Source organism: Desmodus rotundus, chromosome 12, assembly GCF_022682495.2.
Source record: "Desmodus rotundus isolate HL8 chromosome 12, HLdesRot8A.1, whole genome shotgun sequence".
Lineage (NCBI taxonomy): Eukaryota > Metazoa > Chordata > Mammalia > Chiroptera > Phyllostomidae > Desmodus > Desmodus rotundus.
This window is the reverse complement of record NC_071398.1, coordinates 52170093-52193621: the sequence shown is the minus strand read 5'-3', so window position 1 is coordinate 52193621 and position 23529 is coordinate 52170093. Positions and strand designations below refer to the sequence as shown.

The 23529-nt window shown below is 45.3% G+C and overlaps 1 protein-coding gene across 5 annotated transcripts; it reads left to right on the top strand.

The window, feature by feature from the left end:
* Window positions 1-316: 316 nt before the first annotated feature.
* ZNF606 (zinc finger protein 606) lies at window positions 317-23226 on the top strand. 5 transcript variants are annotated; one of them, XM_024570160.4, is made up of 7 exons: window positions 317-722; window positions 1388-1488; window positions 2476-2532; window positions 3050-3138; window positions 12420-12546; window positions 12781-12876; window positions 20145-23226. In XM_024570160.4, the coding sequence occupies exons 2-7, from the start codon at window positions 1458-1460 to the stop codon at window positions 22130-22132; spliced, it is 2388 nt and encodes a 795-aa protein (XP_024425928.2). In that variant the 5' UTR covers window positions 317-722; window positions 1388-1457; the 3' UTR covers window positions 22133-23226. The 5 variants fall into 5 exon arrangements, with proteins under 5 accessions (XP_024425928.2, XP_053771633.1, XP_053771635.1 ...); XM_053915658.2 differs by lacking the exon at window positions 317-722 and adding an exon at window positions 738-1030; XM_053915659.2 differs by lacking the exon at window positions 317-722 and having other exon boundaries at window positions 1400-1488; window positions 3013-3138.
* Window positions 23227-23529: the final 303 nt, after the last annotated feature.

The following is a 23529-nucleotide window of genomic DNA, read 5'->3' as shown; positions in this document are numbered from 1 at the left end:
ATTGCTCAGTGTGGCTACCGTGAGCTGCCACTTTACAGATGGGCAAACTGAGGGGCTTTGGGGGCCTGACTTAGACACACCCCCTACGCTCCACTACCAAACAGGGCAGCGTTGGTAGAGGGCGGTCCGGGGCAGGGACAGTACCGCCCACCTGGGACCTGAGCAGTCCCCGGAGTCCAGTTTCCCGTGGGGAGGCAGGACTACGAACGGAGAAACTCCCGCCGGAGAATCCCACGGAAACCGGCCCTGGAGGAGCTGTCGTCCAAGCCGGAAGTGCGCCGTATGGAACTACAACTCCCAGCAGCCCGCGCGTCGCGTTTTGGTCGACGCTGGGGGAGCGGTCGCCATTGTCCGCGGCCGAAGTGAGGCGGTCGCCAGGGTGGAGGGGGCGCGGAGGGTCGGCCGAACTCAAGGAGAGAGGCGGCGCCCGCCTTCGGGGCCGGCGCGGCGCCCGGGCGGGTCCTGCGCCCGACCTTTCGCGCCGGCTTCACTTCCCCGTTCCCTCCGCCTCACGGCTCGCGTCCGCGCTCGTCTGGCTGGACGGCCCCTGGCGCCAGGTCGCGGCCCCAGCGCAGCGCGTCTTTGTCCCTCAGGCCGCGCGCGCCCGGCCGAGCCTGCAGCTCAACAAAAGCCTAGCGGCCCACGTAGCGCCCACGTAGCCGCCTCCGAAAGCGGCTTGACGCGGCCCGGCCCGAAGGGGGCGGCCGGCAGCTGTGGACCAGGTGAGGGACCGCTCACCGCTGCGCGTTCCCGGACGTGGCATTTGCGTTGTGGGTGGAAATATGGGACGCAAGGCCAGCAAGCGGACGAGGGGACGCCTGCGGAGCCGCTGGTGGGGAACACCCACATTTCACAGCCAGCGGGCATTTCGCTTTCGGGCCCGTTCTCTAAAAGCGCTGAAGAACGTCAGACGTGGGCTGGGGAACAGCGCCGGGTTCCCTTGAACACGCAGTGGCCACGGGACTTTGTCAAGTTGCAAACAGAGGTCCAGAAGGCGGTCCGCCTGCTCCCGGTGTTGGCTCCGCTCCCGGTGCGTTATTCGCAGATCCAGGAATCCGCAGAGCCCCTGCCAGTTGGCGCTGGTGCCCTCACAGGTCGCAGGACTGGCACAAAGATCCGCAACCTGCGAGCGGGGAGCGGTCTGGGCGTCATACCAGGAGGAGACAGAAGTTAAAATGAACCGTTTTATCTCTGGCAGGGTGGCTCTGTTAATTGGAGCGTCGTCCGGAGAGGCTCTAATCAACTAAGCCACCCGGCCGGGGCTAAACTTATTTTCTTATCCCTCTCCCTAGGACTTTTCTTGTTTCTGTGGCTGAGTTCTCTTATTTGTTGCCACTGCATTTTCTGTGAGAAAGGACCACTTTTGTCTTTTTCACTTTTGTCATAGGTTGGGGTTGAAGTTCTCCCCGTGCAGAACCAGAATCCAGTGCAGGCGCCTGGTCCACTCACCCTGCGGGATGTCTGCCGTCAACCCGTGGGCCTCTTGGGGTGAGTCCAACTCCTGTTGACTTTGGGCCTTCCCTGCAATGACTTGCTGTAGCCGATGGTCAGAGCTGAGGGAGTGGGATCTGAGGGCGGCTGGGTGTCTGATTTGGTACAGAATGAGAAAACTTAGTTATTGGTGACAGGTGAAACTTGGTGTAAAAGACAATCTAATTTTTACACATTTTATAGTCATCTCCTGAGATGTTTTATTAGTTCAAAGGGATTTTCTGGTTATTCGTGGGATTTCTTAGAAGACAGTCATACAGACAATCAAAATTTTTTTACTACTAATGTATTTTTATTTTTGTTTTCCACTTGCATAGCATTGGCCTGTAATTTAAGAGTAATGTTAAATAGTAGTGTGATGTCAGTGGTGTGTTTTCCCTTTAAGTGAGGTTTCAGGTATTTGTCACCAAAGACATCAAGATTGTATCTTTCTATTACTTATATTTTTTAAATAAATTAGGTTGTGTTTTGCTCTGACCCGTGTAGCTCAATTGGTTGGGCATCATCCCGTGAAGCAAAAGGTTGTGGGTTTGATTCCTGGTCAGGGCACATGCCTGGGTTGCAGGTTCGGTCTCCGGTGGGGGCACATACAAGAAACAACCGATCTATGTTTCTCCTTCACACCAATGTTTTGCCCTCTCTCTTTCTCCCTCCTTTTCCCTGTCTCTAAAAAGAAATAAATAAAATCTTTGAAAAAGTTAGGTTATGTTAAACATTTTATCAGAAAGCCTCTTTACCCATTTAAGGGGTTCTGTTATTAATTGTTCTGTGGCTATATCGGTAAATTTCCTGACAGTGACCCACCTGTGCATTTCTGGTATAGATCTAGTTTCTTGTGATGGATCTTTTCACATGCCTTTGGGCATTATTTATGGAACTTTGTTATGCCATTAGTGAGAGAGGCCTCCTTTCCCATTTCGTTGCCTTTAGTCGCTGGGATTGGTGCCTCTCCTTTCCTTGTTCTAACCTGGTCTTCTGGTGCAGGTGTCCTTACGAACCAGTCCTGGGGGATGGCAGCTGTTGACCCATGGGCCTCCTGGGGTGAGTCAAGAGCCTGTGTTCCCATCGACTGCATCGGCTGCCATGGTGTGGCCTCTCCCAGCAGTGACCTGCCATGGCTGGGGACCCGAACAGGGGAGCCAAGTGGGGCTTTAGGATAGGGGGTTTCTGGTCCAGATCTGTCTCTGTGCAGAGCTGGAACAGGGAGGGCTCAGAACACTCTGCCAGAGTCATGAAGTGGTGCTGACATCTCCAGGACAGGGTGCATGAGAATGAATGTATGGTGATTCAGGCCAAGTACGGCTGTGAATGCACACTGCTTCTCAGAGACAGTGCCTCAGAGGAAAGGGGGACAGTGTGGATTCATGCATTTAGGCACATTCCTTATCTTCTTGGAGTCCCCTTTCCTTCATCTATAAAATGAGAAGGTGGGTCTCTCCCCTTGCTCTGTGGGAAAGGCGGGGGCCCCCTCTCTCTGCGCCCTACCAGGAGGAAGGACTCAAGTGGGCATACTTCCAACAGGGAGAGCTGCTTCTGTGACTCTGCTTTCCTCCCCCAGCTCTGTATCCTCAGGACTCTGCCTGGCATGTGGAGGAGACCCCTGAGGAGGGGAGGAGGGCCACCGGGCTCCCAACAGCCCAGGTCCAGGTGAGATGGGGCTTCCCCTTTCTCCTAAAGGGCTGCCCTGTTCCCTAAGTTGCCCAGGTTGTCCCCAGCCATCCCAATCCTTGTGGTTCCTCAGTTTACAACAGCTAGTTTGGGTAGAGATGGAATCAGCCAGAAGTTTATCACTTTCTGAGGACAGACAGGATTCAGTTTTCCATGACTCGGAAGCCTTGTTATCTATGAGGCTGTTTGCGGTCATGAGCCATAGCTATGCTGTGGGTTGTTTTGATGAATGAGGGACAACCCCCTTGGTTGGCAGCCCCCTCTGCTTTGCTCTTCCCACCTGCCCTCATGTAATCAGTGCTGGATTCAGACTGATGTCTGATGAGTGATGTGCTTGCTGCGAGGGGAACAAGGACAAGTCTGAGCCCTTGTCCTAAGGAGCTCCCAGTGTGCTTCACTCACCTACTGAGGCCTCATGGCCTGCCTGATGCTGCACATGTGGTTCGGGACAGAAGCCTGAGGCACTTGGAGAGGCTCAGAGCCCTAGAGGAGCAGAGTCCAGCTGATGTCCTGCCTTGGGAGGTGGGACAGTGTCTGCACTGAGGTCATGGGGCACAGAGCAGCTGGTGTCCTTTGCTGTGGGGAGAGAGGCTGCCCAGGAGACAGGAGGGTCAGCTGAATGGGCATGGCCTGTTGAGCTGGGGTCTGTCCTATAGTACCACAGTAAGAGTGGGAGAGGGAGACTGCATGGCCAGTGTCGGTGAACCCTGACTCCAGTTAGACTTTGGGCTGGGGAGGCCGTGACGAATCCATCCCAGTTCCATCCTGGTGATAATATGCCTCCAAGGTGTTGGGAGCAGGAGATGCCAGGGTTTCCTGTAGAGCTGGATAGGTATCTCTGGCAGAGGTGTGGGGAGCAGGCTGGCATTTCAGGCTTCAGTGTGACCAGGGCCTGGGAGCAAGATGTGAGGTGTATTAGGGAGTCGAAGCAGGGGGACTTTGTAACTAAAGGACGCAAAGGTGAGAAAAAGGATATAGTTGATAATGTGCAGAAGTATCACCTTCCTCCCTTCTTCCTGCCCAGCCTCCTCACCAGAGGCAGCCACTTAAGGAAAAAAAAAATGTTAACAGCTTTATTAAAATATTACTCATATACCTTGAAATTTAACCTTTTAAAATGTATAGGTCAGTGGTTTTTAGTGTATTCACAGAGTTGCATAACCATCACCTATATCTAATTCTAGAATATTTTCATCATCCCTAAAAGAAACCCTAATACTCATTAGTTGTTCCTCCGCATTCCTCCCACCTCAGCCCCTGGCAGCCACTAAACTTCTCCATGTATTTGTCGATTCTGGACATTTTATATAAAGGGAATCACATAATATATGGTGTTTTGTGTCTGAGTTCTGTCACTTAACATGTTTTCAAGGGTTATCTATGTTGTAACATGTTTTAGTATTTCTTTTCATGATTCAGGCAGCCATTTTAACTCACTATTTTCAGTTTCTGTATTTTTAAATGAGGGATTTTTGTTCTAATACATCAAATTTCTGTTTATTGACCCCAGGCTGTGAAAGATGAAGAAAAATGGATTCATTATTATATTTAGGTTATTCATTTCTAAATTAAAATAACAAATCAAGCAAATGTGAGATATTGTGATACAAAAATATTAAAATGACTCTACTTCATACCCTCTCCCAAATTAAAAAAATTAAGGAACCCTCCCACTGTTTCTAAGGTGACTGGTGAATTGCACGGTAAGTTGCCACCCCATGTGCCAGCAGCACTGCTGTCCAGGAATTCAGAGCCCTGATCTGAGTGGAGCTGGGTGGTGGTTGTCTGGTGTCAGGACTCAGTGGCTGTGATATTTGCTGCTGTTACAATGTACAGTCATTTTTAGATCCTGTAACAGCAGAGAAGCTAGGCTGGGCTGAAAGCTGGGCCCTGAATCAGTGTCTCGGGAACAGAAGTTAGTTGTAGTAAAGTGCTATGAAGAAGCCCCAATAACCACTGTGCTGCACTCTGGTGTTAATATAGGTGAGGGTTTCTGACAACTATTAGAGTTAATGATGAGAAAATGAAATGGAGAATTAAAATAACAACAGTCCATTGTCTGAAGAGTTGTGAATTCTGAGAATGTGCTCCTGCCCCCTCCCCACACTCACTTTGGATTTTTCCTTTGGGAAACTCAAGACTTGAATTATGAGTTTTATATTAAGCAACAAGAGTCCCATATCCCTCTATTGTTTCCTCCAAATTAAATATTTCCTGAAATAAAGCATTCACTTGGTGAAAACATCAAATGATGTCCTCCCTTGTTATCTGAAGAGTCTGTTCTGCGAAATATGTTTCAGCCAGATCCTGTTACCTTGAGGGAGAGGGAAAATAATGTCCCAGCCTATCTAAAAACTGCAGCCAGCCTCCCCAAATATGGAAACCCTCTATAACACTCCATCAACAATTTCTGTGTAATTAATATGCACATAAAATGTCAATCTGATACTCTACACCCATCCTTGGTTGTGTCAAGAATGTGTACAATCTAGTGCTATTTTTCCTCTTTGCAAAGATCCTGTACTAAAATATTAGTAAATAAGGAGCCCTGGCTGGGTTGTCTCAGTAGATTGAGTGCTGGCCTGTGAACCAAGGGGTCACCACTTGATTTCCAGTCAGTGTACATGCCTGGGTTGCTGACCAGGTCCCCAGTAGGGGGCATGCAAGAGGCAACCACACATTGATGTTTCCCTCCCTTCTCTCTCTCAAAATAAATAAATAAAATCTTTTTAAAAAATATTAGTAAATAATCAAATCCTGAAACTTCCAAAGAGGCCATCTGAATTTCCCAGGTTCTGTGTAGGGGCCACTGTCAGAGAATTCAAGTAATGTAGAAGTAGTCCCAGGAGATCCTGTCAGGCAAACGGCTGAGACCCACCTCAGCACCCTCTGCAGCCTCCCCCAGACCCTCCCCATGGTTTAAACATGTAGCTCGTGTGTTAGGGTCCATAAAATTTTAGAATACCTAGATAAACACGTGTTTGCAAGACAGGGAGTGTTTTCAAGACTGGGTGAAACATCTTTGCAAGTCATCGTAAAGTAACAGGTGATGTTGGAAAGTGTGAGGTATTAGATAAGTGTTACCTGTGGACCTGAGAGAAAGGCTCCCCCTTTCTGGGGCACGACCCTTCTCTGTCCTGTCCTCTTACCCCAAGGTTTCAGGTAGCAGTGAAACCTGTAGCTCCTCTCCTATCCCAGGAGGGTCTTTCTTGTCTCCACTATTCTGTCATTTCCCTGCTGTTTCCAGCCTCGGGTTTGCCTTTTTGGTTACATCACTGAGGCCTCCATGAACTGTGGACCCTGACATCGGGGCATGTTCATCTGGGGGTCTTTTTTCCCTCTGCTAGTCTATAGCCCTTCCAGTTTGATAACATCTTCAATTCTGGACAACCTTAAAGTATTTTGACAAATTACATAATTACTGAAAAATAAAAAGTGAACAAAACATGACCCTCATCACTCTAAATTGGCAGTTTTTAATGTTTGATCATACTTGCTTTGATTTTCTTTTTTAATGTAGTTCCTGATCATTCCCTTCCCACCCTCAGAACTACTCGTGGTATGTATGCAGCTAACCCATTCGCATGCTCATTCAGACAAACCATAGACATAACAGATAATAAGACTATTCTTTTTTTTTTTTAGTGCTTTTCATATACGTAGCTTTTCTGCAGCATTCTTTGCACACTCAGTGTTGAGGTCCATCCATGTGCTAGATAAGAGTTCAGGTTCGTACTTTTTGCCCCATCAGCGACAAGGACTCTATTCATTCTATAATTGGGCTTCTAAGCCCACCCTTTCCCCATCATGTTTGCTCTTCTACCCCAAGCCGTGTGGACGTCCCTGTAGTTTCACTTTGTGCACACATACAAGTGTTTACTGAGGAGTTTTCTGAATTTTAGGGTGTGTTTTCCATACGACTAGCAGTGCCATGTGGTTCCGAAGAAAGTCAGTTCTCACGGCTCCTCAAGTGCTCACTCCCTGCATCTTTGCAGCTGCTTGACAATACTTAGTTTTTGCTTACCTCCCCATCAAAATGGTGTACCACATTACCTTAATTTGCATTTCCTTGATTACTAGTGAAGTTGAATATCCTTTCATGTCATCATTGACCATCTGTATTTCCTTTCTGGCTCTATTCCATTCCTAGATTTCTGCAAGCTGTGACTTGCAGAACTGTGGGCATTTTATGTGCATTCTGGTCTTGGTCCAGATGGAAATGGTCCTCTTCCAGTCTGTAGCTTGTCCTAGCTTTGTGATGTCTTTTATCACTTAAATGTTTTTCATTATATGTCAAACATCTGTCTGCATGTGTAGTGTTTTTGTGTCTTTTTTAAAAGAAGTTCTCTATTTTAAAATTTTCCTCTGTCTTTTTCCTTTATATTCTCTTTCTGGGGACTTCCGTTAGATGGAGTGCATCCTGAATGAACTGCCTTGTCTCTGATCTCTCTATATTTCATGTCCTTTTCTTGATGGTGATGGGGAGTTGGGGAGCCTGGCCAGCATTTTCACCACCATGACTTCTTCCTGGGGCTTCCTAAAGCAATCGCTATGTCTTCTATCTCTTCTTTGTGTTCTATAAATTGTTGCCTATTCTCTCAGCCTCTCTCTTCTGTTATCCTGCTTTTCAGGATGTTTTTCAGGTGTTTTAAACCGGAATCTCCCCAGTCTGAGACTTGGAATTATAGCTCATTGATGTTTTGTGCGGCACCTGCCTAGATTCTTGGTCCTCTTGGCGCCAAGTTTGGTCATGTCTTGAGGGCTTCTGTGGTCATTCCGTGTTTACCAGTAAAGATCTGTGAGGCTGTGTTTCAGAGTTAGGTCTGGTTCCTAATCGGCCTCCCTGCCTCACTCCATTCCTGTCTATCTCCTGACAAATCTCATTCTAATTTCCGTGGGCCTGAGTGGTCCAGGATCATAAGGCTGTTGTGCTTCCACTTCCTGGATGCAGCTGGCCTGTCAGGCCACGATGCCCTCCCCTCTTCCAGTGAAGAGGTCTCTGCTCCTTAGGTGTTGCTGCCCACACTCTAGTCTGAAAGGCCAGGGCTGCTGGTGGTGCTGCCCGCAGGTAGAGTGGCTGGGGGTAGGGGCAATTGGCAAAGCTCTCACAAACACATACCTTTCCCTCATCTCTGTGCAGCCTGACTTACTCCTGCCTTCACTGTACCCATAAGCTCAGAGGCCAGGGCCTCTCCTGGGTCCCATTTCCTTGGGGGCGCCACTTTCATCTGTTCCTCAACTTCCAGAAGGGTGTGAACAACCATATATCCATGGCTCTTCTCTTCACTGGCTGCTACATTTCTTTTACTTTTACCTGAGGATATGTGTCTTGATTTCAGAAAGAGAGAGAGAGATTGATCAGTTGCCTACATGCCCCCTACCGGGGATGGAACCTGCAACCTTTCAGTGTGTGGGATGATGCTCAGGGCATATACCTAGGTTTCAGGTTCAATCCCTGGTTGGGGCACCTATGGGAGGCAACTGACCAATGTCTCTCTCTCACATCAGTGTTTCTCTCTGTCTTCCTATCTCTAAAAATCAATAAAAACAAGCCCTGGCTGCTGTGGCTCAGTAGATTGAGTACCAGCCTGTGAACCAAAGGGTCACTGATTCAATTCCCAGTCAGGGAATTGAATGCCTGGGTTGCAGACCAGTTCCCTAGTAGGGGCGTGTGAGAGGCAACTACCCTTTGATGTTTCTTTCCCTCTCTCTAAAAATAAATAAAATCTTAGAAAAAGAAAGAAAAGGGATTTAAAAAAATAAAAATAAGTCCTCAGGTGAGGATTAAAAACTAAAACTAAAACCTTTTCTTAAATTTAGGTGGTTTTTAAACCCAGAGGTGGACCATGAAGCATGTATTCATTTCCTGTTGCCACTTTAACAGATCACCACAAATTTAATGGCTCAAAACAACATGAATTCCCTCTCCTGCTCTGGCAGGGCTGTGTTCCTTCTGCAGCTGCCTCGCTTTTTCTACCTTCAAGGGGCCCCCCACATTTTTGGCTCCTGGCTCCTTCATTGTCACAGTGCATCACCTAACTTCTGCTTCCAGTGTCATTTTAGGGCTCTGACCCTGCAGTCTGCCTCTTTTACTTATAAGGACTCCTGTGATGACATTGAGCCCACCCGGCTCATCTCCACTGCTCAGTCTCCTTTTATTTAATTGAGTTTTTACAGAGAGAGAAACACTGATGTGTTGTTCCACTTATTAATGCATTCACTGTTTGCTTGTATTTTCCCTGACCGGGGATTGAACCCTCAACCTTGGAATATTGGGATGATGATCTAACCAACTGAGCTACCCAGCCAGGGCCCCACCTCAGTCTCCTTAATCATATCTCTGCAAAGTCCCTTTAGTCAGGTTCTGGAGATGAGGACGTGGAGGGCAAATTGAGGAGACTGTAGCCAATCACAGACACCCACATTCACCAGCTTCAGCCACCGTCAGCATTCAGCTTTCTGCCTATCTATCAATTTTGACACACAGCCTTAAAAAAAAAAAAAACTAGACTATTTTAGAGCATATCTCAGATATGTTGTTTTACCTATAAATGGTTTTGGTTATTTACCTCAGAGATAGCTACCTTTTATAAAATAGCCAAAATACCCAATAAAATTAACGATGATTTCTAAGTATGACCTAATATCCAATCTATGTTCAGTTTCCCCCCACATGTCCTGAAAATGTCTTTTTGCTGTTGGTTGGTTTGAATCTGGGACCAAACGAGGGTCACACATTGCATGTTCATTGTCTGCTGAAGACACTGGGTCTCCAGCCCTATGGTTTGCCTTGTTTGGCCCTCGTGCTGTCATTGATAAGTTCCCTGTCCGTTTATCTGCTATAAACGTGCTGGGCTGGAGGCCCAAGTAGATTCAGGTTTCGTGTTTTGGCAAGAGTACTTTGTAGGCGGTGCTGGGTCCTCCTAGTGGAGGCGTCAGTGGGTCCAGGGTATTCAGTTGTCTCATCTACAAATGATGGATAGGTTAGTGGATGCTGGTGTCGTCAGCCCGACTCCTGTTGTTGTCAAGTTCCCTGTCTACTTTATTCTTAAAATATTTATTTAGAGAGAGGGGAAGGGAGGGAGAAAAAGGAGAGAAATAATTGTTGCTTCTTGCATGCCCCCACCTGGGAACCTGGCCCGCAACCCAGGCATGTCGCCTGACTGGGAATTGAACTGGTGACCTTTGGGTTCTCAGGCTGGCACTCAATCCACTGAGCAACACCAGCCAGGGCAAAATTTATTTCTTTTTAATCCTCACCCAAGGGTATGTTTATTTATTTTAGAGAGAGGAAGTGCGGGGAGAGAGAGAGAATATCAATTGGTTGCCTCCCATACGTGCTCAACCTGGGGTCAAACCCCACAGCCTTTTGGTGTATGGCACAATGCTCCAACCAACTGAGCCACCTGGCCAGGGCTTTTCTGTTTCTTTTAAAGTGTGTGCGTAGGATTTCCACTTGGGGTCTCAGGAGGGTTGGGAGTTGGACTTTGAAGCCACGTAAGGAGATGAAGTAACGTGAGATGAGAACAGCCTCCTGGCGGGTCCCCTAGGTACGATCACTCTGTGAACATGCATTGAGGTTGTGCTGTCTGCATCTCTCTACCTGAGATCACATTTGCATGAAATGTTGGCATTATCCAGAACATAGAAGCAGCAGCAATCAAGAAAACTGAGGTCCATGCAGGTCTGTGAGAGGAAACCCAAGAAATTGGCATTGATGTGTCCAGGGTTGGGGCCTGTTTCCCCAAAGGAGGTTTGTGGTCAGCACTTTTCCTGTGCATGTGTGGAGTTGGCATCATAGGAGCAGAACAGCCCTGTGCTTTCAGCTAGTTGCTATGTGAAGGTGGAGGGGAATCTGTTCAGGGCAGAGAAAGAGCAGCATGGAGAGCCGGCCCTGATCAGAGATTGCTTACAGGGGCAGAAAGGGTGGTGATAGGGTAGAAGGGAGGTGATGATGCCGTTGTGAGGGGCGGGTGGAGGGTCACAGGGCTGTCTGAGTGGAATTGCACTTACACATGGAGACCAGAACACCAGTTTCCAGGTGGATGGGAGGACCATTGTGCACAGACAGGCCAAGAGGGGTATTAGATGTGAATGGGGCTGCAGGATGTATATCACATCCCCGCTGCCACCCAGCTGACTCCCTGCCACCACCGCAAGAGGAGGCCTGCCCTTACCCCCAGAAATGCCTGCACCCCTAAGGATCACAGTGATTTCTTAGAACTATGAACCCTGGCTAGTGTGGCTCAGTGGATTGAGCACTAGCCTGCGAACCAAAGGGTCTCTGACTCGATTCCCACTCTAGGGCACATCCTGGGTTGCAAGCCAGGTCCCTAGTAGGGGGTGCACAAGAGGCAACCACACATTGATGTTTCTCTCCCTTTCTCTCTCCCTTCCCTTCTGAAATAAATAACTAAAATCTTTTTTTAAAAAGGACTATGAGTTATGCATTCATTGCAAAAATCAGACTTACAATTCATCTTTTCACTCGTTTTCTAGTGAGTGTTCCTGGTTCTGTTTTTCTAAAAGCATCAGTTTGGAGTTTTTAAAACTCAGAGCACTTTTGACAGCAACTGTGACTTACTCTCCTTGGCTGAATCCTATCCCACCCTGGCTCCAATCCTTGGGACAGAGGTGATCTGGGAAAGGAGAATTCCTCCTGTGGCCAGCAGCGTGATCTGCGAATGGTCAGATCCCCCTTCCAGGGCCCAGCCCCGGGGTCTGTGGTCTGGCCCACGCTTGAAGCCTGCATCAGCCTGGTCCTGGCTTTGCTGAGCGCCTGTACCTCCAGAGAAGGGCCGTTGGCCCGGTGGTTGATTCCCTAACTCCACACACCCATGGGAAACTGCTGGCCACAAACCTGCTTTGATGAAACCGGCCCCAACCCTGGACACATCAATGCCAATTTCTTGGGTTTCTTCTCACAGACTTGCTCAGGCCTGTTTCCTTGATTGCTGCTGCTTCTACGTTCTGGGTAATGCCAACATATTACATAAATGGGACCTTGGGTAGAGAAGTGTATACAGCACAACCTCTTTGTTGTAGTTACTGTGGCCCATATATCCAGTTCCCTGAGTACATCTCAGACGCAAGGCCTGAGGTGTTCACAGTGTGACCCTGACCCCCATCAGAGTATTGGTGATACCGAGGGTTCTTTGTTTCCATCCTGTGTCCTCCCAGGACTGTCAGTCTCATTCCATCCTCAGAAAACCCTGGAGAGGGTGGCCCCAGGCTGAGGAGGAACCTGTGTGCTCTTGTAGGAACCAGTGACCTTCAAAGACGTGGCTGTGGACTTCACCCAGGAAGAGTGGGGGCAGCTGGACCCTGTTCAGAGGACACTGTACCGGGATGTGATGCTGGAGACCTTTGGGCACCTGCTCTCTGTGGGTAAGGCTAGTGCTGCCCCATAAATAAGGCTGTTTTCATGTTGATACCTTGTGTTTGAGGCTCACGTTGGGCCTCAGAGGGCAGAGGGGATCTTGAGTTCTGAGGCTCAAGCACGTAGTGCTTCTGGAGCAGGAAGAAAGAGGGCCCCTGCTTACTCTGCCCAGTGAGAGTCCGGGAGGAAGAGGCAAAGGAGGCTGTCCAGGTGACACAAGTCCTGTGTTTCTTCCCATGCAGGTAATCAGATCGCCAAGCCTGAGGTCATCTCCCTTCTGGAGCAAGGAGGAGAGCCGTGGCTGGTGGAGCAAACGGATCCTCAGGGCACCTGTGCAGGTAAGAGCAGGCCCCAGGTGGGAGCAAGGAACCTGCCCCCAAGCCCGCCTTGTTTGAGAGACCGGCTGAGGCCTCAATGAGTCACCTTCCTCAGACACACTCACAGTTCCCTCCTGGGAGCCCTGTCCCTCATGTTGACTTTTTGCTGCTATTAAATCAGAGCCAGTATGCCCATCTTTTTAACAAAGTGAGTTTTTTTGTAAACTGTACTTTCCCCACCTTGCCATCCACTCTTCTGAATGTCTCTCCTATTCTCTTCTGTGCCTTTCTCTTAGATGACTTCTCATTCTCTAACCTGCTTAATTCTTCATTTATTGCCAGACTTGTAGCCTATATCCACAGAGTTTTCTTTAAAAAAACTAATGAGAAAATAGTTTTATTTAAAAAAAATTTTTTTTTATTTTTTAAAGAGGGGAAAGAGAGGGAGAGAAACATTAATGTGTGAGAGAAACATGGATCAGTTGCATCTCGCACACCCCCAACCGTGGATCTGGCCTGCAACCCAGGCACATGCCCTGACTGGGGATCAAACATGCAACCCCTTGGTGCACAGGCCAGTGCTCAATCCACTAAGCCACATCAGCCAGGATAAAAATAGTTTTTTTTTAAATGTAAATAATGTATTTACATGGTTGAAAAACTCAAAGCTATATGAAATGCATCAGATGAAAAAAATCTCATTCATACACTTTCTTCTTCTGCACTTATTCTTACCCCCAAACACAGACAGACACACACAGAGGTACACACAGGTAACCACTTTTTTTTTTACTATGCATTTTTAAAAAACTGAGCTGGTGTGGCTCAGTGGATTGAGTGCTGACCTGTGAACCAAAGGGTCACTGGTTTGATTCCCAGTCAGGGCACAGGCCTGGATTGCAGCCCAGGTCTCCAGTAGGGGGCACGCAAGAGGCAACCACACATTGATGTTTCTCTCCTTCTCTTTCTCCCTCCTTTCTCCTGTCTAAAAATATGTAAAATCTTTTTAAAATTACTCTTTTTAAAAAATTACTGTTTTTTAAAGATTTTACATATTTTTAGAGAGGTAGAAAGTAAGAGAGGGAGAGAAATATCAGTGTGCAAGAGATACATTGATTGATTGCCTCTTGGGCACCCCCTACTGGGGACCTGTCCTACAATCCAGGTATTTGCTCAAACTGGGAATCAAACTGGCAATATTTCAGTTCTCAGGCCAGCCAGCGCTCAATCCACTGAGCCACACTAGCCAGACTAAAATTATTTTTTAAAGGTTTGTTTTATTTTTGTTCAAGGGAGAGGAGAAAGGAGAGAGAGAAACACCAATCAGCTGCCTCCTGCATATGCCCCAACTGGGGATCAAGCCCACAACTAGACATGGGTCCTGACTGGAATTGAACCAGTGAGTTTTTGGTTATAAGAGGGTGCTTCAACCAACTAAGCCACACCAGCCAGGGCTTTATTATGCATATTTGAGTTATTTTATTAGTGGTTTTCCTGCAATTTAAAATTAACATTTTAGCCCTGGCTGGTGTGGGTCAGTGGATTGAATGCCTGTGGACCAAAAGGTTGCTGGTTTGATTCCCAGTTAGGGCACAGGCCTGGGTTGCTGGCTGGGTTCCTAGTTGGGGCATGTGAAAGGCAACCACTTGATGTTTCTCTTGCACATTGATGTTTCTTTCCCTCCTTTTCTCCCTCCTTTACTCTCTCTCCAAAAATAAGTAAATAAAGTACTTTTAAAAAAATTAATTAACATCTTAATTTATAATAATCTAGTTTAGATTAATACAGTTTAACGATGATAGTATGTGAAAACTTTGGTTTCGTATACCTGTCTTTCCCCCTTTATGCAGTTGTTGTCACATCTATACATTGTGAGTCACCCACCATAGATTTATAATTGTTGCTTAATGTAATGTATTTTAAATCAGGTAGATAAAAAGGAGTTACAAGCCAAAAATGCATTTACACAGTCTTGCCTTGTTGACCTATGTATGTAGTTACCTTTTTCTGGTGTTTATTTCAAGGTACTGTCCTTTCATTTCAACCTAGAGGACTCTGCTTTGCATTTCTCATGGGGCAGGTTTGCTAGCAGCAAACTCCCAGGTTTGGTTTATTTGGGAAAGTCTTTATTTCTCCATTGTTGGATTGTTATGCCAGATACACAACTTGTGGTTGACAGTTTTTCTTTCTGGCCTTCATGGTTTCAGATGAGAACGATACCGTCCAACTGAGGAGCACCCCTGGTCTGCCATAAGCTGCTTCCCCTTGCTGCCTTCAGGGCTCTTGCTGTGGCTCTGGCAGTTTAATAATGATCTGTGTGCATATGGTCTTCTAGATTCCCAGGAGTAAACTCTTCAAAGCCCCTACGGACAGTTCACGCCTCAGTTTCCTTTCATCTTTTTGACTTGTGTATTGTCGGCACCAGTGGTCTCAGATAGTAATGACTTCACAACTGGGCCTGAGTTTGACAGACAGCTGCTCCCTAGAAGCTTCCAGTGCTGTGCAAGTTCCCCACAAGCCTCTGCATGAGGGCTGCCAGGGAACCACCTCACAGGTCTGACGCGGATCCTGGCCCGCAGGATCTGGTGTTGTGGCTGCAATAGACAAATACACACGGACTACCGAGTCCTGTGAAGGAAAAGGGATGGCGCGCCCACTCTCCAGAGGAGAGCGCCCTGACCCTTGCCTTGACAGGCTTTTATTGTTTTTCTGGGTACATTACATTTTGGATTATCCTTATTTACTAGGCACAGGTTCGCTTTAGGTGCTTACAGAAAACAAAAGAGAGGGTGTTGCTAATTACATAAAAGAGGGAGGATATTTGCAAATGTAAAGGGGAAAGTGGTTAAGCTGGTTACACTGGTCCTTGGAAGGTTCAGCATAGATTTTGGGAAGGTAAAGATACTCGGTAAACATTTGCTGCCTCAATTCAGGGTGAGGGAGTTTTAGCAAAAGCAAGTCTCATAGCAGCCTATGTACAATGCAGGCCTGATTCCCCACGGGAGAACCTATCCATGGGTGTGGGTCCTGCCCGCTGAACCTCTCTCCCCACTGGCTTTTCCGAGTGGGGGCTGGGCCACATTTCCCATTCTTGGAACGGTTCCTCATACAGGTCAGATAATGACTATTCTGTGGGAGTGAGGCTTTGACAAGTCCAGCCTGTACTGCTCTGTGCAGTACCAGGAATATGGGCAGTTAGTTTCCAAGGCTACTGCTGAGTTGGGGAGCCAGCGATGGCACTCAGTTACAGTGTCACACCGCTTACTGTTGTTATCAAAATGCAGCTGCTTTTCTGGAATAAACTCTCCCTGGGCTGCTCCAAGGCTTTAGTTTCATTTATAGAATTCTGAAGAAATAGATTCTGCCAGTTTTTTCAGTGGAGGGGTGAAATTTCAAAGGTCCTCAATTTGCTGTTTGCCCTGATTTCCTGTCCCAGGTAATCACTGTCAGTATTCCTGTTGTATGTTTCCACAGTTTCTTTATGCAACTGCAGGCATGTAGGGATAAATACTTATTTTTAACCTTTCCAAGGGTAGAATATGACACACTGTTGTGTACCTTGTTGTTTTTATTTTTATTTTTTTATTTTTAATTCTCAACCAAGGATATTTTTTATTATTGATTTTAAAGAGAGAAGAAGGGGAGGTGGAATGAAAGAGAGAAAGACAGAGACTCTGATTGGTTGTCTCCCCACATGCCCAACTGGGGATCGAACCTGCAACCTTTTAATGTACAGGTCGGTGCTCCAGCCAATTGGGCCACCCAGCCAGACCTATCTTGCTGGTTTTAATTCAAGCATGTACCATGCCCTCTGTGAGTCCTGAAGGTGGACATCTTCTATCCACTCTAATCAAGTGGGTTTTTGTGCAGCCTCACCATTTGCCCTCCATTCAGATCAGAAACCTTCATGAATTCTGGTGGCTTTAACTATCCCACCCTCAATGCTGACCATTCTGTTACCATCTCAGCTGTCTTCATCTTGATACAACCAGGAATCTCATCTCTCTCTTTTAGACTGTCTCCTCATCTTCCTGGTGTCTGTCCCTGGTACCAGCCTTCTTTCAGTGAGCCCCTTAAGCTGCACATTGAAGCTTTGCAAGTTCTGGAGCAGAGTAGGGCCTCTGTTGTAATGGACACAGGTAGAAAAAGGGGGAAAATTGTGTATGGTGACTAGAGAAGGAGAAAAACCTAGAGAAAGAGTCCTGTCCTAAACATTGAAGTCATCCGACTTCCTGCTTTTCCCTCTCTGAGAAGTAATCCCTCTTCCAACTCCTGAGATTTTCTTCCTCTATTAGAAGTGTCGCTCAGTGTCCACCATTGGCCCCACAGGTCCCTTCTCATAAGGGAAGCTGAAGTTGAGGAGTAAATTCTTCCTTGTTATTGACTACCTCAGGCCTTATTTCTAAGTTGTGTCCCTGAAATCTTCCATTATGAGCTTAGTACAACTACAGTGACTTGCGTTGCCTTTTTAATAACACTCACCAGACCAAGACCTTGCAATTTTTTCTATTGTGTCTCTCATTTCCTGACTAGTTCCTGCAGTTTACTCAGTGGGCTCCCTCAGTGTCCTCCTCACGTGGCAGTCTGGTCATGAAAGCCTTTGCCCATGCAGTGCATGCTAGCATCAGTCTGTACTGGAGCCGTGCCTGAAGGTTGAGCTCACGTGTTTCTCTGTGTGAAACCTTCCCTAATTGCCTCTGTTCATGCTGATTTTCTTGCCTCCCACCCTCTCAGCACCCACAACCCCACAGTCTGTCAGGGGTACATTGTGTGCACTGTTCATAACTGGTCACTCTGTCCTCTCATCACATGGTTCTAACTTCCAGGGAGAAGAGACTACACTTTCTTGTCTTTGGTTCTGACACTCAGGCCACAAGTACTGGGTATAAAGTTGAACAAGAATTGTTTATTTGGTCAGTTACCATTTTTAGGAGTTTCTACTAGAAGTTTTCAAAAGTATATGAAGATCATTTTCTAATGTCTAGGATCTAAGCTTGAAATTGGTAATAAATGCAAGTTCTGGAGCAGAGCAGGGCTTCTGTTGTAATGGACTCAGGTAGAAAAAGGGGGAAGATGGTGTATGGTGACTAGAGAAGGAGAAAAACCTAGAGAAAGAGTCCTGTCCTAAACCTGTGAACATGGATTATCTGGGTGGTCCCATTGTAGTCACAAGGTCCTTCCAAGAGTGAAGCAGGTGTGTCAGCAGCACAGAGAGATGTGATAGAATCAGAGGTTGGAATTATGTGCCTTGAAGATGGAGAAAAGAGCCACAAGCCAAAGAATGCAGGCAGCTTCTAAAAGTGGGGAAAGGGGCCCTGGCTGGGTGGTTCAGTTGGAGCATCATCCCAATACACCAAGGTTGTGGGTTTGATTTCCAGTCAGAATGTATAAGAATCAACCAATGAATGCATGAGTGAGTGGAACAACAAATCAATGTTTCTCTCTCTATTCCTTTCTCTCTCTTTCTAAAAGCAATCAATAAATAAAAATAAAAGCAGGAAAAGGCAAGGATAGGGATACTCCCCTAGAGTTTCTGAAGAAAAGCTACTTTGATTTTAACCCAGTGAAAGCCATTTTGGATGTCTGACTTCCAGACTAGTAGTTGATGTTATTTTAAGACACTACATGACACGTGTGTGGCAGTTTGTTGCAGCAGCAGTAGGAAGCTAATGCCCCTTCAGTTGTTGGGGGACTGATACCTTAGCACTGATAACAGTTAGTTTCACATATGGAATTAGCCAGACATTTCGCTGAATTCACAATCTCATTTAATCATCAGAGAAGTTCTCCAAGGAGAGCGACAGAGCCAATATTTAAATACAGGTGATCAGACTATAACTGTGTACGTGTCTCATCCCAGTATGCTGCCTTTCAAGTCCATGTCTTATGTCATTGCTCCACAAATGATTCAGTAGTCATTAGAGGAATTGTAACTTTAGGAATATCCTTAAACCATGTGATTTTTGTCCTTTGGGGTGATACATTTTGTGTTACTGATGGAACTCTATGAGTAGGAAGTAATGTAATAGCATATTATCATAGACAGTATCTTGGCTTGAAGCTTCTGTTGGTGATACTTAACTCCAGCCTCTCCTATTTTGGCAGGTGTCAAAACGGGAACAGTAAGGATGTTATAACACATAAAGGAATTAGGGTACCTTAATAATTTAAATGTTAGTTCCTAAGAGCTTGGTTGCTCATCTGTCTTTTTTTAAAATTGATTTCTAGAGAGAGATAGAGGAAAAGGGAGAGACAGAGAAACATTGATTTGGTTTTCTACCTATTTATGCATTCATTGGTCGATTCTTGTATGTGCCCTGATCAAACCCGCAATGTTGGTATATGGGGACGATGCTCTAGCCAACTGAGCCACCTGGCTAGGGCTTTCAACTGTCTTTTTATTAAGCCAGTTTGTTTTTTTTTTCACCTTAATAGTATTTACTATGTCCTTTTGTCAGGGACATCCCCAGGAGAACCCCCAGGTTCAGTGGCTGACTTAGAAGGACTCCCAGGACTCAATACTTAGGGTACTGCTTTATTATGGTGAAAAGATACGAAGTAACAGCAGAGGGAAAGGCTCTTGAACAAAATCCAGAGGAGGAAACCAAGTACAAGCTTTCTGGAGTCCTTTCCCAGTGGAGTTGCAAAGGACACACTTAATTCCTTCAGCAGCGAGTCGTGACAACATGTGTGAATTGTCATCTACTAGGCAAAGCTTGCCTGATCCCGGGAGCCCAGGGTATTTATTGGGGGCCAGTCATTCAGGCACACATGACTGGTTGTAACCATGGAAGTTCTGGACCCCAGAAGCAAAGCAGATGTTCACTGTAAAGGACATTGTACAAACTATCTAGAGAAATTGTATGTGTGCCTCAACACCATAAGTGTGGAAAATACTCTTATCACTTAAAGCATTCTGAGACCTCAATTCCTAGAAGTTGGCTGAGGGCCAGTCATGGCCCTCTTGAAAATGTGCAGTTTGAGCAACTGAAGAGATGTAGAGTTTCCTCTTTCCTGTACACCCTTATCTGGTTCTACTTTTCCTGAGAAAATGCCCCTGACTGTATTTTATATTCAGTATGTGCTTCATCTTGTGATTAACTACTTCATTCACTATTTTCCTTTTTTCTGTTGTGACCTTCCTTTAAGTTACAAGTCTATTTGAAAACAGTTCACACTTGTTTTTTCAATAATATGGACTGAAAAACATCCCACCTTTTCCATTCTATTCTTAGAAGTTCTTCCTCTGTGTTCTCACAGCTTTTTTTTTTTTTTCTGGTTTATTTCAGAAATGGCGAGAAATCCTGAAAGCAAAGCATTGATCCCAACACGTAGCATTTTTGAGGAAGAACAATCCCACAGCATGAAGTTGGAACGATATGTGTGGCATAACCCTTGGTTCTCCAGGTTAGAAATTTTGGGGTGTGAAGACCAATTACAGATGTACCACGTGAACCAGAGTACAGCTATGAGGCAGATGGTATTCATGCAAAAGCAAGTACTGTCTCCAAGAGGTTCTGCATTCTGTGAACTTGGGGCAGAGTGTAGCCAGAGCTTAAACTTTATTCCTTCTCAGAGAATTTCTCAAATAGAACATTTCTATAAGCCTGATATAAATGCTGAAAGTTGGAGGTATAATTCAGCCATAATGTATACAGATAAGATTACCTGTGAAAATAATAATTATGACAAAGCCTTCTACCAGTCCATGCAACCTGTTCACCCTGTAAGGATGCAAACTGGAGATAATCTTTTCACATGTTCTGATGCTGTTAAATCTTTCAATCATGTATTACATTTTGGTGATCATAAAGGAATACATACAGGGGGAAAGCTCTATGAGTATAAGGAATGCCATCAAATCTTTAACCAGAGCCCACCATTTATTGACCACCCGAGACCTCACGTTGGAGAAAACCAGTATGGTTACAAAGAATACGAGAATATCTTTTACTTCTCGTCCTTTATGGAGCATCAAAAGATCAGTACTGTAGAGAAATCATATAAATACAATGAATGGGAGAAAGTCTTTGGGTATGACTCATTCCTCACTCAACATACAAGCACTTACACTGCGGAGAAACCCTATGAATACAATGAATGTGGGACATCTTTCATCTGGAGCTCTTACCTTATCCAACATAAGAAAACTCATACTGGAGAGAAACCCTACGAATGTGATAAATGTGGAAAAGTTTTTAGGAATCGTTCAGCCCTTACTAAACATGAACGGACTCATACTGGAATAAAACCCTACGAGTGTAATAAGTGTGGAAAAGCCTTCAGCTGGAATTCTCATCTTATTGTGCATACGAGAATTCATACGGGAGAGAAACCTTATGTATGTAATGAATGTGGGAAGTCTTTCAACTGGAACTCCCATCTTATTGGACATCAGAGAACTCATACTGGAGAGAAACCTTTTGAATGTACTGAATGTGGGAAGTCTTTCAGCTGGAGCTCCCATCTTATTGCCCACATGAGAATGCATACTGGAGAAAAGCCCTTTAAATGTGATGAATGTGAAAAAGCTTTTAGGGATTACTCAGCTCTTAGTAAGCATGAAAGAACTCACTCTGGAGCAAAACCGTATAAATGTACTGAATGTGGAAAATCCTTCAGCTGGAGCTCCCATCTTATTGCCCATCAGAGAACTCACACAGGAGAGAAACCCTATAACTGTCAGGAATGTGGCAAAGCATTCAGGGAACGCTCAGCTCTCACAAAACATGAAATAATTCATTCTGGTATTAAGCCCTATGAATGTAATAAATGTGGAAAATCCTGTAGCCAGATGGCTCACCTTGTTAGACACCAGAGGACTCACACTGGAGAAAAGCCCTATGAATGCAATAAATGTGGGAAATCCTTTAGCCAGAGCTGTCACCTTGTTGCTCATCGGAGAATTCACACAGGTGAGAAGCCCTATAAGTGTAATCAGTGTGAAAGATCCTTTAACTGTAGCTCTCACCTGATTGCACACCGGAGAACTCACACCGGAGAGAAACCATATAGGTGTAATGAATGTGGGAAAGCATTTAATGAGAGTTCTTCCCTCATTGTGCATCTGAGAAACCACACTGGAGAAAAGCCCTACAAATGTAATCACTGTGAGAAGGCTTTCTGTAAGAATTCTTCTCTTATTATTCATCAGAGAATGCACAGCGGAGAGAAACGCTTCATATGCAGCGACTGTGGAAAGTCCTATAGTGGTCACTCAGCTCTGCTGCAACACCAGAGGAGTCATAGTGAAGGGAAAGTCTGTGAATTGAACTGATGAGAGAGATTCATTGTACATTTGCTGACATATTGAAAAAACCCTTATAGTCACAAAGAGCTGTTCTTTTTTAAGTAAGAGTTAAGACTCTTCCCCTTACTACTCAATAGGAAATATCTTCTTAGAAGAAGCCAGTGAATGAAAAGAATAGAGGAAAGCTTAGCAGTTATGTAGCCCTTATTTAACTTCAGATAATTAGAGTGAAGAATACTCTGAAGGAGTCCTCTCATGGTCCACTAGGAATCCCACTTGAGGAATTTGAATGTAGGGAATGAGACGTCTTTTAGTAAGAGATCTCAAATGTGGGTCAGAGTGCATTGTTGAGGTAAAAACCTTATGCTAGGAAAAGTGTTTCAGCTGGAAATACACTGTTTTGTTTTGAGCTGGAGTATTGGACAGGAAGCTTTACAGTAACATTTTGTGCATAACTATGGAAATACAGATTTTGCTATTATAAGGGGGAGGGTGTGGGTGCCCTTTAAGAAATAGAATGTGGAATACTAATTTGAATTTTGAGAAAAAAATAGTATTGAGTGTGATATTTACTGTTGATCAAGATTAACCTTAGAAAAGATTAGTAAATGAGGTTACTAATGGTGGAAATGTTTTTGCCTAGAAGTAGGAGACTGATGTTCTTGGGACAAAAAGCGATATTTAAAAACCCAATGTGTTGGTGTCCACAGTTTACTTACTACTGCATTGTTGGACATTAGTTTCTAATTGTTTTAGGTAATCACTGTAAGTACATTTATGGACACTGCATTAGCATACATAGCCTGAAGGAATAAAAAGGACACTGGGCTGTACATACATATCTAACATCTGAAAAATGTATATGGATAAGGACTGGTAAGACCCATGAATAAATTAACCCAGTTAATTTAAAAACATTTCTTTAGAGTTTTACAAACATACAGCACTTAACCATGTGTTAGGCTTTGTTTTAAATGCTTTTCAATGATTAACTTGCTCAGTCCCCTTAGTTACATGAGGTAGGTGCTGTTATTATCATCCCAGTTTTACAAATGGAGAAACTGAGGCAGAGATGTTGACAAACCTAATTAAGGACACAGCTAGTAAAGAGTGGTGCTGCAGTTGTTTGGCTCCAGATTTCATGTTTTTAACCACTATATTATGCTGACTCTCCAGTGATTTTTTTTCCCCCTAGTATTCTTTTCGTTGTTGTTGTTGTTATTGTTCAGTGTTTCTATAGTACATATTTGATAATAAAAATCAAGAAATTCCTAAATAATGAGAAATAAAGTTACCTGGCTCTCTGTCCTGAAGGATTTCTGGTAACATGAGCACTAAGTTCCGTTTGGAATATGAAGTCTGGTTTGGACATTGAGAATCACCTCACTTTCTGAGACCTGGGTTCCCTGGAATCACACCAACCA

What these genes read in the sequence shown, in the direction of transcription:
- ZNF606 (XM_024570160.4), top strand. Translation starts at nt 1,458, where the DNA reads ATGTCTGCCGTCAACCCGTGGGCCTCTTGGG. An exon ending in CAACCCGTGGGCCTCTTGGG is followed by an intron (nt 1,489 to 2,475) that starts GTGAGTCCAACT and finishes CTTCTGGTGCAG; the next exon opens with GTGTCCTTACGAACCAGTCC. An exon ending in TGACCCATGGGCCTCCTGGG is followed by an intron (nt 2,533 to 3,049) that starts GTGAGTCAAGAG and finishes TTCCTCCCCCAG; the next exon opens with CTCTGTATCCTCAGGACTCT.